At 47.1% G+C, this 17,265-nt stretch overlaps 1 protein-coding gene across 1 annotated transcript; it reads left to right on the top strand.

The window, feature by feature from the left end:
• Positions 1-6,468: 6,468 nt before the first annotated feature.
• GCC1 (GRIP and coiled-coil domain containing 1) lies at positions 6,469-14,494 on the top strand. Its single transcript, XM_004382624.2, has 2 exons — positions 6,469-7,866; positions 8,713-14,494. Exons 1-2 carry the CDS (start codon positions 6,835-6,837, stop codon positions 10,006-10,008), a joined length of 2,328 nt encoding a protein of 775 aa, XP_004382681.1. The 5' UTR covers positions 6,469-6,834; the 3' UTR covers positions 10,009-14,494.
• Positions 14,495-17,265: the final 2,771 nt, after the last annotated feature.

The following is a 17,265-nucleotide window of genomic DNA, read 5'->3' as shown; positions in this document are numbered from 1 at the left end:
GAGAAACTGAGGCTGCTGGAGTCGTGTGTCCGGTGCTAGCTTGGAAGAAGGAAAGGCTGTGGGCCTCCCCTGTTCCCAGTGTGCCGATCAGGACTGTGGTTGTAGAGCTTGCAGCCCGAGCAGGCAGAGAGAAGCTGTCTTGCTCCGCAGCGGCCGGCCGCCGGGACTTGGGTGCATTGCGTCCTGCATCCCATTCTTGACTCTGGTTTAGCCCTTGGCAACCAGCAGCACTGACTGTGTGCACCACCCTCCTTAGGGAAGCAGTAACTCCCTGTTCCTCCTTTTGCCCTCTCAACTCCCAGTAAGGGGCTTTGCACGTAGTAGGTGGTTCGTGACTGTAGACTCGCTTGAGGAATGTGGCGGAGGTGAGGAAAGAAGTTGCCCAAGAGATAGCGAGTTGGTTCCTTAAAACGCCTGCTTCACAGCTCCTCCATTGGCAGCCCCGGTGGAAGATTCCCAGCCCAGACGACAATTCCACCTTCGCCTCCAGCGCCTGGGAAAGCTGGCCTTCAGTAGCCTTTCTGAATTTCCTTCCTCACTTTGCCAGAGACGTGGGAAACTGCATGCCTTCCCTGGATTTTGGGAGGATCTTGCCTCCCTAGACCCAAAGAACTTCACAAGTAATTCCGACCCTTCGTCTTAGCATCTCAGGGGCATAACAAGGCAAGAACTAGCTTAATTTTTTTTTTTTCTAAGGGGGAGACTGGATCCGTGTTGGTCACCTAATCTATGTTTAACAGATGCTTCTTGGGTTGAACCGGACTGGTCTGGAACCCAGCAGAGCAAGGGCAGGAGTTACGTGTATTCTGGCTTCCCAGTGGACTTCTAGGATCAATTACTTATGGACTGGACATGGTGAGGTGGGGTGGGAATCAGAGAACCATTATTCATTCAACAAACATTTATTGACTGCCTACTATGAGCCGATATCGACTCGACGGCACTATTCCAGGCCTCAGTTTAAATCTCAGTTCTGCCATTTTAAAAAATTTTTTTATTGTACTTCAGGTGAAGGTTTACAGAACAAATAGTTTCTCATTAAACAGTCAGTACACGTATTGTTTTATGACATTGGTTAACAACCCCACAACGTATCAACCCTCTCCCTTTTTGACCTTTGTTTTTTTTGTTGTTGTTGAAAATATACATAGCCAAAGAGATACCATTTTAAAAATTTCTACATGCACAGTTCAGTGACATCGATTACGTTCTTCCAGTTGTGCTGCTATTCTCAGTTTAGATGAAGGTTTACAGAACAAAATAGTTTCTCATTAAACAGTTAGTATACGTTTCCCTATGACAATGGTTAACAACCCCACTACATGTCAACACTGTCCTTACTCAACCCTGGGTTCCCTATTGCCAGCTTTCCTGTCCCTTTCTGCCTTCTAGTCCTTGTCCCTGGACTGCTGTGCCTCATTAGTCCCGTTTTGTTTTACGGGGCTGTCCAATCCCCGGCTGAACGGTGATTCTCGGAAGTGACTTCACCACTGAGCTAAAAGGGTGTCTGGGGGCCATACTCTCAGGGTTTCTCCAGTCTCTGTCAGGCCAGTAAATCTGGTCTCAGTTCTGCCATTTTTTTGAGGGCGTATCTTGAATAATCCTTACAACCCTTCTGCCATTTCTCACCAAGTTGTTGTTAGTTGCTGTCAAGTCGATTCCTATTACGGCAACCCCATGTGCTACAGAGTAGAATTGCCCCATAGGGTTTTCTTGGCTATAATCTTTTTTTTTTTAATTGTCCTTTAGGTGAAAGTTTACAGAGCAAATTAGTTTCTCATTAAACAACTAATACACATATCGTTTTGTTGCCAACATTGGTTGCCAACCCCACGACGTGTCAACACTCTTCCCTTGACCTTGGCTTCCCCATTTCCATTCATCCAGCTTTCCTGTTCCCTCCTGCCTTCTCATCCTTGCCCCTGGGCTGGCGTGCCCATTCAGTCTCATAAACATCGTTGAACTACATGTGTTACTGTTCGTTTTATAGGCCTGTCTAATCTTTGGCTGAAAGGTGAACCTCAGTACTGAGTTAAAAGGGTGTCTGGGGGCCTATACTCTCGGTATTTCTCCAGTCTCTGTCAGACCAGTAAGTCTGGTCTTTTTTTGTGAGTTAGAATTTTGTTCTACATTTTTATCCAGCTCTGTCTGGGACCCTCTATTGTGATCCCTGTCAAAACAGTTGGTGATGGTAGCTGGGCACCATCTAGTTGTGCTGGACTCAGTCTGGTGGTGGCTGTGGTAGTTGTGGTCCATTAGTCCTTTGGACTAATCTTTCCCTTCTTTGGTTTTCTTCATTCTCTTGGCTATAATCTTAACAGAAGCAGATCACCAGGTCTATCTTCAGAGGTACTGCTGGGTGGGTTCTGTGGTGCAATAGATCACTTTTATATGGCCTTTCTCATCATCCTGTAACTCCCACCCAACTGGTTGCGTGGGACTATACAAATAAGGTAATTGTGGCCCACCAAGGGGTAACTGTGGATAGTGTTATAGATTGAATTGTGTCCCCTCAAAATGTGTGTCAACTTGGCTAGGCCATGATTCCCAGTATTGTGTTACTGTCCACCATTTTGTCATCTGATGTGATTTTCCTGTGTCATAAATCCTACCTCTATGATGTTAATGAGGCAGAATTAGAGGCAGTTATGTTAATGAGGCAGGACTCAATCTACAGGATTAGGTTGTATCTTGAGTCAATCTCTTTTAAGATATAAAAGAGAAGCAAGCAGAGAGGAGAGAGACCTCACTACTACCAAAGAAGAGCCAGGAGTGGAGAATGTCCTCTGGACCCGGGGTCCCTGTGCTGAGAAGCCCTAGGCCAGGGGAAGACTGATGACAAGGACCTTCCCCTAGAACTGACAGAGAGAGAAAACCTTCCCCTGGAGCTGGTGCCCTGAATTCGGACTTCTAGCCTCCTAGACTGTGAGAGAATAAATTTCTGTTTGTTAAAGCCATCCACTTGTGGTATTCCTATTACAGCAGTACTAGATGACTAAGGCAGATAGCTTGTTAATAATGCAAATAAAGTTCATGGCACTTGTGTGGGGGTGGGACCATGCAAATAAAGTCTATGGAATCCTAAAGAAGGGATTGGTCAGTTTTGCCATTCTGCTAGGCTTCAAATGAACCATCCCAGAGGTGGGAGGAGAGGATCTGACCACCACCAAGAAAGAAGAGCTAGTGGAGTGTGTCCTTAGGATCTTGGATCCCGGTACTGAGAAGCTCCTGGAACCAAGAGACCGACAGAGAGAGAGAGAGAGAGACAGAGAGAGAGAGAGAGAGAGAGAGAGAGAGAGAGACAGCTGTAACACTGAAGATGTTGACAGCTGAGCGCCTGCGGGCAGAAGCCTTGCTGGCAGAGTAGGGTACCTCTGGCACTTGGTAGAGCTAGGTTTGCTGACCCACGGAGCTAGAACTGAGCGCCTTTGGGCCGAGCTTGCTGGCAGAGTGGGATGCCTCTGGGCACTTACTGGCAGAGCTAAAAGGGCTTTGTAACACTTGCCCAAGCAGGGCAGAGGCCAGGCCAAGGGGCCGAGGGCCAGAGACAGGACTCCCTACAGGCATGGCTGAGAAGAGGCTGTCCTGATTGAAGAACTGTATCCTGAGCTTTCCTGAACCTGAATTGTAACCTGTTATTTCCCTAATAAACCCCATAACTGTGAGTATGGTCTATGAGTTCTGTGTAGCCATTGCAACAAATTATCAAACCCAGCAGAGAAGTTGAGTGCTGTCCGAGGGATGGATAGTGTTAGAATTGGTAAAGATGGTGGAGAGAGGAGGTACATCTGACCCCCGCCTCATAGCAATCAGCCTTGGGCTGCTGATCTTGATTCTCCTTCCCCCCTGTGAAGTTAGATGGGGAGGTCAGACGCTGCTGCCATGCCATGATTTTTACAGGTTCGAACTATCAACCGGGAGATTAATATCTGCCCTACCTATCTCAAGTGGCTATAGATTAAAATGATGAGATAATGTATCTGAATGTTTTGTATTATGCAGCTGGATGTTATCTGGGCCACTAACAAACTGGGTCTGAAGAGACATCTAGGGCATGCCCCATCCTGACCCAGGAAGTCTAGAATGAGTACAGAATGGGAACCAGCTATGAGTGAGTGCGTGGCATTCTTTTGCTCTTCAGTGATAGACTTCCATTCTCAAGAAGGCACCAAAGGTCAAAAAGTACATTTAAAAGAGTCCCAGTATAATAACACAACTAGTGATCACCAAATCAGGTCAATTCTACATCTTTAGCTCTTTTATCAGCCTTTCTCTTCATCCATGTTATCCTTGCCTGCTTTCACTACCATCTCTTCCCCATAACTGAAGAAGCCTCCTTACAGATCCTCTACCCTTTAGTATCTCCACCCGATTATACAAGTCTTGATGATGCTACTCTTGAGATTAAAATCCTCTAGTAACTTCCTGTTACCCAAGATAAAATCTAAATGCCTTTATTTGGGTACCCACCTATTACGCCAAAGAGCCCTGGTGGTACAACAGTTAAGCACTTGGCTGCTAACTAAAAGGTTGGCAGTTTGAACCCACTCAGAAGCTTCATGGGAGAAAGACCTGGCAATCTGCTCACATAAACATTTGAAGAAGCCCTGGTGGTGCAGTGGTTAAATCCTTTCAAAAACCAGTTATTGTTTCCTTAAATTTTTTTTTTTTATAGTATGTGCGTTCAGTAATAGAAGGCATGCTGAGGTGCTTGCTGAGGGCAAAGGGAAGAAGGTAGTTCTAAATACCAGCTACGACCATGTGACCAGTTGCAGAAACAAAGACTGTAATTGTTTTGAGTATTTCTTCCTTGTTTTGTTATATGTGTATACATACATACATACATATATATATATATATAAAATATCTTTGTTTTCTTCCCTCCCTGATTCCATTACTTATTATAAAATATAAGATGTAAACGGGGCTAGTGTGTTTTCGGTTGTGTGCATGTTAGTTGTATCATGTTAGATGCAAGTAAGACTTTATAACTGTCTTTATTTAGAGATTATGTATGGTTTAAGGAGATGTGTACAGGTGCAAGCAGATAAAGGGTGGACGTAGAAAACCCTATGGGGGCAGTCCTACTCTGTCACATGGGGTCTCTATGAGATGGACTCGACTCAATGGCAACTAACAACCACCTATTGTGCCAGCCTCATCTGTGCCACCTCTTTCACAAGCTACTACCTTGACATGATTCCTAATGTTTCCTGGGTGAGCCAGGCTCTTTGATGCCCCAGGAGTCTTCGCAAACTTTTCCCTCTGCCTGGAATGCTGGTTTCCCTCATCTCTAGTTAGTTGGGAAATCACTACTCATTCTTCAGATCCCCACGTATTTTCCCTGAGAACCTTCTCTGCCTCCTCTAGAGAGGCCTTCCTCCTCTTAACTTCCATACCACTTTGAATATACACATAGTGGAGAGGAGCCCTGGTGGCACAGTGGTTAAGCACTCGGCTGCTAACCAAAAGATGGGGGTTCGAATCCACCCGGCAGCTTGGCCAGAGAGATGTGGCAGTCTGCTTCCATAGAGATTACAGCCTTGGAACTATGGGACAGTTCTAGTCTGTCCTATACAGTCGCTATGTGTCAGAATCGACTCGACAGCAATGGGTTTATACATACTGGTATGATAGCAGGACCTGTATTTGCACGTCTGGTTCCTCACTAGATTGTGAGCTTCTTGAGGGAAGGGCCACGGCTCTTCACGGTGTTATCACTTGGCACAGCACTTGTGATGTTGAGAGTAATCAGGCTGATCTTGACAGATTCCTAAACTTACTAGCTGTGTGGCCTTGGGTGTGCTACTTAACCTCTCTGTGCTTCATGCTCCCATTATCTGTAAAATAATGCTAATAATACTCCCTAAGCTGAATTACTGTACAGACTAAATAACAAAAATTTTGTGAGGCTTCTGGCATAGAGTGGGCACTCAGGATGGAAATCATGGCTACAGAGTGCCCTCTATATTTGCTGAATCAACTTAGAACTTAGGAAGGGTGCTAGCAATTATTATGCTATATGCCTACTAGGTACCAAGCACTGTGTTAGAAAGGGTTGCAGTCATCGTGGTCTAACTGAGTCTAATTGTTGCATTTTAGGGACATAGGTGCTGGTTCCCAAAGAGTGGGGGCGCGTCGCCCATCTTTGTGTTTGGTAAGAACGCAGTGCGACGTCGCCCCCTGTAGCTCGCTGATCGTAGCCCGAGGACAAGCTTAGGCGCCCTGACCTCACCAAACAAACCAACATTACTCCCGAACCCTCTTCTCTGCTTTCTTTGTTCTTCCCAAGCCGGGTCCTCTGATCGCTGTCCCTCTGACTTCTCACCACGGTCCTCCCACCTACCGGCTGCGGTGGCCACGCCCACCTCGCAGCCACTGAGGGCGGAGCCTGAAGCGGCGTGCTGTCGTCACTTCCCGCGGACCGGGAAGCGACGTTTTGGACGGCATCTGTAGTTAGGAAGTCGTGATGGAGCTGCGTGCTGTGTAAACCTTGGCCAATCGCGGCCGCGGGGGTGGCCCGGGCTGCGGGAGGCCGGGTGATCCGGCGCGTAGCGGCTTGTGGGCCTGGGCGGGCGAGCTCTAGTAGTGCGCTCCTCTGGTGCTGTCGTCGCTCTGCTTCGGAGATAGGACCCACCCCGTCCTCTGGGCCCGGGACCGGGCGGGCTCTCCTGCCAGGCCGTCCCACCGCCCCGCATCGTGTCCGGGACTGCTGGGAGAAGCAGGTGTGTGGCCCGACAACCCTCTCTCCGTCGCTTGCAGCCTTAGCCACGTCTTCGCGGCCCTCCCCGGGCTGCCCGAACGCTGACGTGGAGCAGCCAGTACCGCACCCCTATGGAGAAGTTTGGGATGAATTTCGGGGGCGGCCCGAGCAAGAAGGACCTGCTGGAGACCATAGAGACGCAGAAACAGCAGCTCCTGCAGTACCAGGCACGGCTCAAGGATGTGGTTCGCGCCTATAAAAGCCTACTGAAGGAGAAGGAGGCGCTGGAGGCCAGCATCAAGGTGCTGTCGGTGTCCCACGAGGCGGATGTGGGCCTCTCAGGTGTCCAGCCACCAGGCCTCAACTTTCCTGACTCCATTGATGACCGATGCTCCACTCATAGCGGCGATAGCACAGGGACCGCCACCAGCTTGGATACAACGGCCAGTCTCACCAGCACCAAGGGTGAGTTTGGGGTGGAAGATGACAGACCAGCCCGTGAAACACTACCTCCGAAGTCCGAAGAAGCTAGCGGGTCGGAGAGTGGCGTTAGCAGCAGTAGTGGGGACGGGCCGTCGGCGGGCGGGGAGGCGGACAAACGGCTCCACCAGCTGAAGACTCAGTTGGCTACTTTGACCAGCTCTTTGGCTACGGTCACCCAGGAGAAGTCCCGCATGGAGGCTTCTTACTTGGCTGACAAGAAGAAGATGAAACAGGACTTAGAGGATGCCATTAAGAAGGCAGAGGAGGAGAGGGGCCGTCTGGAGGGGGAATTGAAGGGACTGCAGGAGCAGATAGCGGAAACCAAAGCTCGGCTTATCACGCAGCAGCATGATCGTGCCCAAGAGCAGAGTGACCATGCCTTGATGCTGCGTGAGCTCCAGAAGCTGCTGCAGGAGGAGAGGACTCAGCGCCAGGACCTGGAGCTCCGGCTGGAAGAGACCAGAGAAGCCCTGGCAGGGCAGGCATATGCCGCCGGTCAGATGGAAGGGTTTGAACTGCAGGCTAAGCAGCTAACCCGGGAGGTGGAGGAGCTGAAGGGTGAGCTGCAGGCTCTTCGAAATGAGAAGAATCAGCCCGACCCCCGGCTGCAGGACCTTCAGGAAGAGGCCGCCCGCCTCAAGAGTCATTTCCAGGCTCAGTTGCAGCAGGAAATAAGGAAGGTAATTATCCTCGGTTATTTCAGACGTTAGTCATTTAACCTGAAGTGGGAAACATTAAGGCTTTTTCTTCTTTGGGAGTTAGCACTAAGTGGCTGCACTGGCATTTTTGGTGCTACTGGAAAAGTTCCACTAGTGAGCCCTGGGAAATACTGTTCTGCATGGTGTTGACAGTCTCTACAGAGTGTGCGTCCAACAGGATGTGGAGTTTCTGAGTGTAGGCTGGGTAGGAACCAGACAACTCTGGGTTTCTGGGCTTTGACATATTAACAGCTAGGCTCTGTGAAGCAGTAAAGTGGCAGCTGCACAGTTAAGAGTAATATGTGGGGTGGTGTTTGTAGGGGGCTGAAGGGGGCAAAGGAAGTTTTCTCAGAAGAAACAACCTCTTATAATTGATTTCAGTCCAGATTTGCCCATTCTGGAAAGGTGTGCTATTTCAGTGTATCCTTTCAATGTGGAGAGAAATCTAATTCGATTTTGAATTTCCAGGAATATTGGAAGAGAAAAAAAATGCCATATGATTTCCTAATAGGATTTAGGGAGGTGTATAATAAACAAATGTAACACTTTATGTGTGAGCTAGGTGTATGTTAGGAGAAAACAGAAGCACTGAAGCAGAACGATAGGAAATATACTAAGGTTTGGTATAATATGTGTCGGGGAGCAGAACCCAAGCAGGTTACAGGAAATGTTGTTAGCACCTAAATCCACAGAAAACTCCCCAGTTTCCATTCTTGCTAGGCCGTCCCAATCCTGTGACCCTTTTGGTCCCCCCTCGCTTTCTCAAAGTTTGCTCTCGGGCGTTGTGGCTTTCCTGGCTGCATTTCTGTCTGTCGCCTTGTTTTGCAGACAGCCCTTGCAGAGGAACAACTCCGACAGCAATCTCAGGTGGAAGAGCAGAGGGTGGCGGCCCTGGAGAACCAAATATCTGAGGTGTCTGAACTGTTGGGCACCTACGAGAAGGCCAAGCAGAAGGACCAGCAGGCCATCCAGAAGCTGAAGGAGCGCATTCTACAGCTGGACCTGGAGAACAAGACGCTGGCCCTCGCGGCCTCCAGTCGGTCCCCTCTAGACAGCCATGGCGAGGAGTCCAGTCTGGATGTCAATGTCCTGAAGGATAAGATGGAGAAGCTGAAGAGGCTGTTGCAGGTTGCAGCCAGGAAAAGCCAGGTGGCCCTGGATGTGGAGAAGCTCTGCAACCCGGAGATAATGCTCACCTCGGAGGCTGCTGATGGGGAGAAGGCCACTGCGCTCTACTATCAACAGGAGCTGAAACAGCTGAAAGAGGAGTTTGAAAGGTACAAGATGAGGGCTCAGGTTGTCCTCAAGAGCAAGAGCACCAAAGACGGCAATGTGACGAAGGAGCTGGAGGAAGCCCAGGAGCAGCTGGCGGAGCTGAAGGAGAAGTATATCTCCCTGCGGCTGTCCTGTGAGGAACTCGAGCGCCAGCACCAGCAGGAGGCTGAGGACTGGAAGCAGGAGCTGGCCCAGCTGCAGCAGCTGCACCGGCAGGAGCTAGAGCGCAACCAGCTGGACTTCAGGGACCGCACGCTGAAGCTGGAGGAGGAGCTGCACAAGCAGCGTGACCGGGCCCTGGCTGTGCTGGCTGAGAAGGACCTGGAGCTGGAGCAGCTGCGCTCTGTGGCCTTGTCCTCTAGCCTGCCAGGACGCAGAAGCCCAGTGGGGGCTGGGGGTCCTGGGGACCCGGCTGACACATCATCCCCAGATAGCCTGACCCAAGCCCTGCACCTTGCGGTGGCCAGTGAGCCCACTTTCATCCTGTACGCCGAGCAGCTGGCCCGCAAGGAGGTGGAGATCACCTCACTGCGGAAGCAGAAGCACAGGCTGGAGGCTGAGGTGCGTCAGCTGCAAGATCGGCTGCTGGAGGAGGGGGAGCGGCACCGCGAGGAGGTTGGAGCCCTGCAGAGCCACATTGAAAAGAACATCAGGGACCAGAGCAGGGAGGGAGCCAACCTGGAGTACCTCAAAAACATCATCTACCGCTTCCTGACCTTGCCAGACGCATTGGGCCGCCAGCAGACGCTCACGGCCATACTGACGATCTTGCACTTCAGTCCCGAGGAGAAACAAGTGATAATGCGGCTCCCAGCCAGCGGTAGCTGGTGGCCTTCGGGCAAGAGATGATGCCGTGTTCACTAAGTCTTGAGATTCCTGTGCCTCTTTTCTGTGGGAAGGGGCGGGCCCTGGCTTCCACTGCCTCTTCGCTTACTTTAACATTTCCTTCCTTACTGTGCTGAGCTTGGAGGAGTTTTCCATGTGGGATGGGATTTTCTGCCAAATGCCATTAATGCCACTTTATTCTTGGGCCCTGGGGATATGGAACGTGTTGGGACAGCATCTTTTGGGGGCACATGTGCATGCGTCTGTGTGGGTGTGTGTGGGGGGAGAGGTTAGGCTGGAGAGGTGCAAAGGTTGGGGAAGTGGTGAGAATCTCTTAAGATATGATTTTTTTAATACCATGCTTCTAGCTCAGAGCTAGGAGTACATATGACTCCCAAGGGAGATTAGTGAACTAACTTCTACACATGCGGTGGGATGCTCATCCAGGGCACAATGACCAGCCACTTAATCCATCTCATAAGTCTGCATCTGGCCCACTGCTGCCCCACTTCTCTGGGAACGTCAATCCAGGCTGAAAAGCAACTAGGAAGTTTGAAATGGTGACAGATTGTCCACTAGTCCAAAGGGCTAAGGAATAATGAGTTTGTCCTGGCACCAGGAAGCTTGGTCTAGTTAGGGTTGAGGGGCAACTGAAGCAATCTAGACCAAACACGCCACTTGTGACCAACCAAGAGAGGGCCTTGAGCACAATGTTGATCTTGGAGAGTTCCTGAGTGGCCTGTTTTGGGCCTGGATAGGGTTTAAATAGTCATCTCACACTTGCCCCAGCCTTAACCCATCTGCTTAAGGTTGGCCTGAACTTGTGAGTAAATGACATTGCTATCTTCTCAATGTTGAACTTGCACTAAGAAACAAATCCTAGCTTCTGAAAGAGAGTAATCAGATTGGTAAGCTCTAGTTCTGCTCAAATACAAGGCGGGAGCTCAGGGATTTGCTCCTGGCTGTTTCTGCCTTTGTAGGGACAGGGAAGAGGAGAAAGGTTTGCTGCAGAGGTTTCCAAACAATTGCTGTGGCCACTCAGGAAGGTGGCGGCAGTCCAGCTGACCCTGGCCTGGGATGCTTCCTGTCCCGTGGCCAGCATTCTGGCTAAATCTGCAAGTGCCTGCCACCAGGGTGTTCATAGTTGACTGTCACCAGGGTGTTTTGACCACTCCTTCAGGGAGGTAATACAAGTTTCAATCTACAGCTCTCATCTTCCCCACAGGGTGTCTTGTAGACCAAATAAAAGAGTAGATTCATTCTGTTCTTAAGGAAAAGAGGCTTCTTATCCAGGCAGTCTGGAAAGGAGGGACTCAGGAAACTCAAACAGTATCAGTGGCCCACCCTATCCCCCATCTGCCCTTGCTAGTTAAATCTATCTTTGGACCTTAAAGACCAAGGCTTTGCCACTAACTGGACTGACGACTATCTGTTATTTCAAAATAGAGCTCTGTTTTGTGAGCATTTGGGGTGCAGAAGACTTTGATTAAATGTTCTGAATGGGAGGCTAGGTGACCTGGAGTATCTGCCAACAGTGAATGGACTCAACAGAAGTGATGTGTTCACATGATAAAAACATAAACCATGGAATCATTAAACCTGAGTGACTTGACCTGTGTCTTTCCTTAGCAGTACATATACATCTAGACACAAATAGAGTGTGAATGTAAATGGAGAATGAAAACGATAGAAATCATATTAATCCATGAGCTTGAATCCAGGGAGGAAAAACCTCAGTGCTTTAACTACCTCATTGACAACCCAAATGTCTTAGCCTGGACTCCTGTGTATGTGTTTGTTTGTAGGCAGCTACACTGAGAAAACCCACTCGGGGCTTTAGTGAATGGGGTTGAAACTTCCATAATTACTACTTCAAACTCCACAAGTAATCTACTCATGAATACTGTATTATGATTAACATCAGACTTATGGTATCCTTGAAGAGTTTTCCAGAACACCAAGATAAACTAATGTTAATATACTTTCTTAATTTCCTTACCTTGATTCCCCTATATGTAGGCTAATTTGTGATCTTTGCTATTTCTAGTTGGTTGTGGACAAAATAGAAAGATCCACAATCACAGTTGCTTTCCTGGCACTGATAATTCTTGTGCTTTTGAGAAGACACCAGACAGGCAAAGAAGCAAGTCAATTTCTGATTAATAATTTTGAGTATCTGGAGATACTTAAGGCTGTGAGGGCTCCCAACTGAAATGAAAAGTCTGGGTCCCTTCCTACCCTTAGAGATACTTACAGCCTAGAAACATAATGTAGACAATACATAAATTAAAAGTTCCTTTTTTCCCCACCCCTCCCACCAAATAATTTTTTAGTCATTTGACTGGTTTGCCTGTGATAGACTCTAAGAAAGGAAAGGAGAGAGAATGAAAGTGGACTTGAGATCAGAAACAGAAAAATAAATTTTCTTTGGGCCCTGGTCCCAGAATTTCAGATGGTATACAAGTTGTGTCAATAAGATAATGAAACTGAGCCTTATTAATTTAACTATTGCACACAGATGAGCAGGATCGATGTCAAGTAGAAGAGATGGAGGAAGGAAGTGGCGGGAAGGCAATCTGACCACTCAAATGTAAGGCCTTCCTGCTCTCTCTTTTCCTCCCTGTTGGGTACCTCCCACCTGGGGAGTAAACATGCCCGTATGTCATGCCGTTGATGTAAGTCTCCATCTGTTATCCAGAGCTCTAGGGCTCAGGCCTTGTCTTGTGAAGCTGCTACTGCAGGTTTTTTGTTAACTCTTGTCAGGTGTGCCAACAGTTTTGAGCCACGTGTGCTCATTGTATCATTGATTCCTCAAGGTGCTATTATTATCCCATTTTATAGATGAGGAAACAGGCTGAGATGCTAAATTTGCCCAAGATCATGTAACTGGCAAATGTCAGAAACAGGTCTGAGTGATCAAAGCCCACTGAATGTGAGTGTGCTCCTGCCTCCTCAGGACCTGGGAGGGTTGGCCATCTTTTAGGGCCCATCTCCATCTCTAGGCTGAACTGGGCTGGTTGAAATGGAGAGAAAGTCTCCAGATATAAATTGCAGCCAAGCAAAGGTTGAACAGGCAAGAGTGGTTCTTGGTAAGAGTTCTAAAGCTGCTCTGTCCCACAGTTTCTAGATCACTGCTAATTTTAGAACTTGGATCATTCTAGCAATATAAAAGGAGGGCTGGATACTATCTATGGCTAAGTGTGTTCCAGCCGTAACCTTTGGTAAAGCTGGGGAAACAGCTTTGGGAATGGGAATTAGAACCCTAACGAATGGATCACTTTGCCCAATCTTCACTGCCTTTAATCCCTTCCCCCACCTACTCTTCCACCTCCCCCAGGCAGCCTGGCACCCCAGATCTGATAGGTTTTTGTGCAAGGAACTAGATTCAGACACTTCTGGGTTGAAATCCCAGTGCAACCTCCTGACAGCTGTGTGACCTTGGCAAGTTGCATAACCTCTCTGAACTTAATTTTCTTATAACGGGGATCATAATATTCCATTCAGCCTTATATTTTCAGATTAAAGAAAAAATAAATACATAAAGAGCCAGCACAGTACCTGGAACAAAGTAGGTGCTAAAACACGTTAGTTCTTTTTCTCCAAGAATGTGAAGTGGCAGAATTGGATGTCAGACTGAGGTCATTTGGATTTAAGTCAGTGTTTCTTAACTACAAATGTTGCTGTAAACGAAAGGGAAAACAACGGAGCTGATCAAGTTTATTAAGTACCTTCTATGAAGCAGATTGCTAGCATTTTCCCTGTATCATTTTACTTCATTCTCTTGACAATCCTGTGAAGCAGGTGGTGTCTATTTTGCATATGAGAAAACTGAGGCTTGGCAAGATGAAATGAATTGCCCAAGACCTAGAGCCAGTAATGGCAGAACCAGGATTGAAACTCAGCTTATCTGAACCAAATGGCCCTGGCCCTGCCTGCCATGTCTGTACTGTCTCCCAGCAGACAGCGACATGGGTTAATGAAACTGTTGCTCATTGAGAAATTTAGGGGCTATTTTTTTAAAAATAGACTTTATTTTTATAAAGCAGTTTTTAGGCTCACAATGATGTTATGCAGAAAGGCACTAAAGAGTTCCCACATACCGCCTTTCCCTGCTGTACCCTCTCCTATTAACATTTTACACTCATGTGCTACATATGCTACAATTGATGAACTAATATTGATACATTATTATTAACCAATAGTTCACAGTTTAGTGTTCACTTTCTGTGTTGTATACTATAGATTTTTTTTAAAAATCTATATAAGTTTTATTGAGATAATTTTTTGGGTGAAAATACACACAGTCATACACCATTTCAACAATTTCTACACATACAACTCACGGACATTGATTGCATTCTTCAAATTGTGCATTCTCACCACCCTCCAAATTGTTCTACCACCATGGACTTAGCCTCACTGCCCACTAAGCTTCTCATCTAACCTTTCGACTTACTGTTGTCAGTTTGATCTCACATAGATAATTCTTTAAAAGAGCACAATGCTCACTCAAGGTAGACATTAAGATAAACAATTTTTTTGGTTCAAAGAAGACTTTGGGGAATAGTTTTGGTTAAAAGTTTAAAGATTATCTCAGGGCAATAGTTTAGGGGGTTCATCCAGCCTCAATGGCTCCAGAATGTCTGGCTTCCATTGAGAATTCGAAATTCTGTTCCACAATTTTTCAGGGGCTGTGTTTCTTGCATGACCTGGGAAGGAGGGATCCTGGTCTAAGCAGTCCTCCCTTCAGTGGCGACTGATTTCCTTACAATTTCTCAGAAGGCTTCTGCTTTCCTAGCAGCAGAGCTATTTCCCACTGAAAATTACGGAACAGGCTCTCACACCGTGTAAGCCCGTTTGGGTGGTGGCAGCTGGTTTTTCCTAGGGTTCAAATCTCTTGAATAAACTAAATATCAAAGAGTCTAATAATCCCACTGTGCAGGTGGCTTAGCAATATAGTCATCTGAGTTCTTTCCACAAATGCTAGATGAGAGTGGCAGAATGCCTGTAAAAATACAAATGTCTCTAGAAAAGTGGACCTTGTTTCTAGCACTCTGGGACCCAGGTTCTTTGAAAGGACGATTAGTGGGATGAAGATACAAAAGGCTGAGGACCACTCCTGAAAGATAAGGATGAGGTGCTTGTTGCTCAGACCTTCTTTGTGACTGTTTTTTATCTGTCACAGAGGGAAACTAGGTGTTTACACCCCCTCAAAAAGACTGTGATGATTTAATCAAATAATGTATTGGAAGTTCTTGGGAAAGTGTAAAACGCTATAAAATGCAAATACTATTAATGCCTGATATCATATGTGTTAGATAACATAGTACAATGATAATGGTGTGTTGGTGAACTGTTGCCCAAATCCTACCTTGGTTTCCCCACCTCAGTGTTTCCCCAGGAAGCAGGTTTACATTCTCAAAATAATGAAGTGAGGAAAAACATTATTAGTATACATAGGAGGGAGCCCTGATGGCGTAGTAGTTAAGAGCTACAGCTGCTAACCAAAAGGTTGGCAGTTTGAATCAGCCAGCTGCTCCTTGGAAACCCTATGGGGCAGCTCTACTCTGTCCTATATGGTTGCTATGAGTCGGAATCAACTCGAGGGCAATGGGTTTGGGTTTTTTTTTTTTTGGTTATATGTAGTAGTTTTCGATTGCTGCTGTGGAAAATTACTGTAAACTTCTTATTGTTGCTGGTTGCTGTCAAGTCGATTCTGACTCATGGCGACCCCATGTGTGCAGAATAGAACTGCTGCATAAGGTTTTCAAGACTGTGACCTTTTGGAAGCCAATCGCCAGGCTTGTCTTCTGAGGCATCTCTGGGTGGGTTTGAACTACCAACCTTTTGGCAAGTAGTTGAGTGCTTAACCGTTTGTGCCACCGAAGGACTTCCCTGCTACAAACTTAGTGACTTAAAACAATACAAATTCATTATATTACAGTTTTGGAGGTTGGAAGACTGAAATGGGTCTAACTGGATTAAAATCAAGGTGTCAACAGGGCTGTGTTCCTTTCTGGATTCTCTAGAGGAGAATCCATTTCCTTGCCTTTTCCAGCTTCTAGAGGATGCCCACATTCCTTGGCTCATGGCCCCCTTCCTCCACCTTCATTTGTCTGGGCCTTTCTTCTATTGTCAACATCTTCCTCTCGCTCTTTCTTCTGCCTCCCTCTTCCACTTTTAAGGACCTGTGTGATTACATCAGGTCCACCTGTATAATCCAGAATAATCTTTAAGATCAGATAATTAGCAAACTTAATTCCACCTGCAACTTTAATTTAAGGGTTTAGGTTACAAATGGAATTAATATTGCTAATGTAAGCTAAGTGAAGTCCTGGTGGCACAGTGGATAAGAGCTCAGCTGCTAACCAAAAGGTTAGTAGTTCAAATCCACCAGCCACTCCTTGGAAACCCTATGGGGCAGTTCTGCTCTGCCCTGTAGAGTTGTTAATGAGTTGGAATTGACTTGACAGCAACTGGTAAGGTAAGCTAATGCCATGTGTCTTTGGTCATCTAGTGCTGCTATAACAGAAATACCACAAGTGGATGGCTTTAACAAAGAGAAGTTTATTCTCTCACAGTCCAGTAGGCTACAAGTTCAAATTCGGGGCGTCAGCTCCAGGGGAACATTTTCTCCATCAGCTCTGGAGAAAGGTCTGTATCATCAATCTTCCCTTGGTTTGGGAGCTTCTCTGCACAGGAACCTCGGGCCCAAAGGACGTGCTCTCTTCCGGGCACTGCTTTCTTGGTGGTATGAGGTCCCCAATTCTCTGCTTGCTTCCCTTTCCTTTTATCTCCTGTAAGATAAAAGGTGGTGCAGGACATACCCTAGGGAAGCTCCCTTTACATTGGATCATAGATGTGACCTTAGTAAGGGTGTTATACAGTGCCACCCTAATCCTCTTGAACATAAAATTACAATCACAAAATGGAGGACAACTACACAATACAGGGAATCATGGCCCCACCAAATTGATACACACATTTTTTGGGGGATGTAATTCAAACCATGACACCATGTGTCTTAGGCTGGGTTCTCTAGAGAAGCAAAACCAGTAAAGCATACAAATATAGGGAGATTTATATTAAGAAGATGGCTTATGTGGTTGTAGAGGCTGCAACATGTATCAGGCTGGAGGCTTCTTCTGATTCACATAGCTGCAGGGGCTGGCGAACCCAAAATGGACAAGTCAGACAGCAGGGCTGTGGCTCACAGGCTATGAAGACTGAAGAATCCCAAGATCAGCAGGCAAGATGGCAGGTAAGCTGCTAGCTCAAATC

This window comes from Trichechus manatus, unplaced genomic scaffold (genome assembly GCF_000243295.1).
Source record: "Trichechus manatus latirostris isolate Lorelei unplaced genomic scaffold, TriManLat1.0 scaffold00097, whole genome shotgun sequence".
Taxonomy (NCBI): domain Eukaryota; kingdom Metazoa; phylum Chordata; class Mammalia; order Sirenia; family Trichechidae; genus Trichechus; species Trichechus manatus.
The sequence above is the reverse complement of the archived record's forward strand: the minus strand, read 5'-3'. Positions and strand labels throughout refer to the sequence as shown.

Bases quoted from the DNA above. Each gene is read 5' to 3' on its own strand.
- GCC1 (XM_004382624.2), top strand. From the start codon at position 6,835: ATGGAGAAGTTTGGGATGAATTTCGGGGGCGGCCCGAGCAAGAAGGAC. The intron at 7,867-8,712 runs GTAATTATCCTC...CTTGTTTTGCAG, and splicing joins TGCAGCAGGAAATAAGGAAG to ACAGCCCTTGCAGAGGAACA.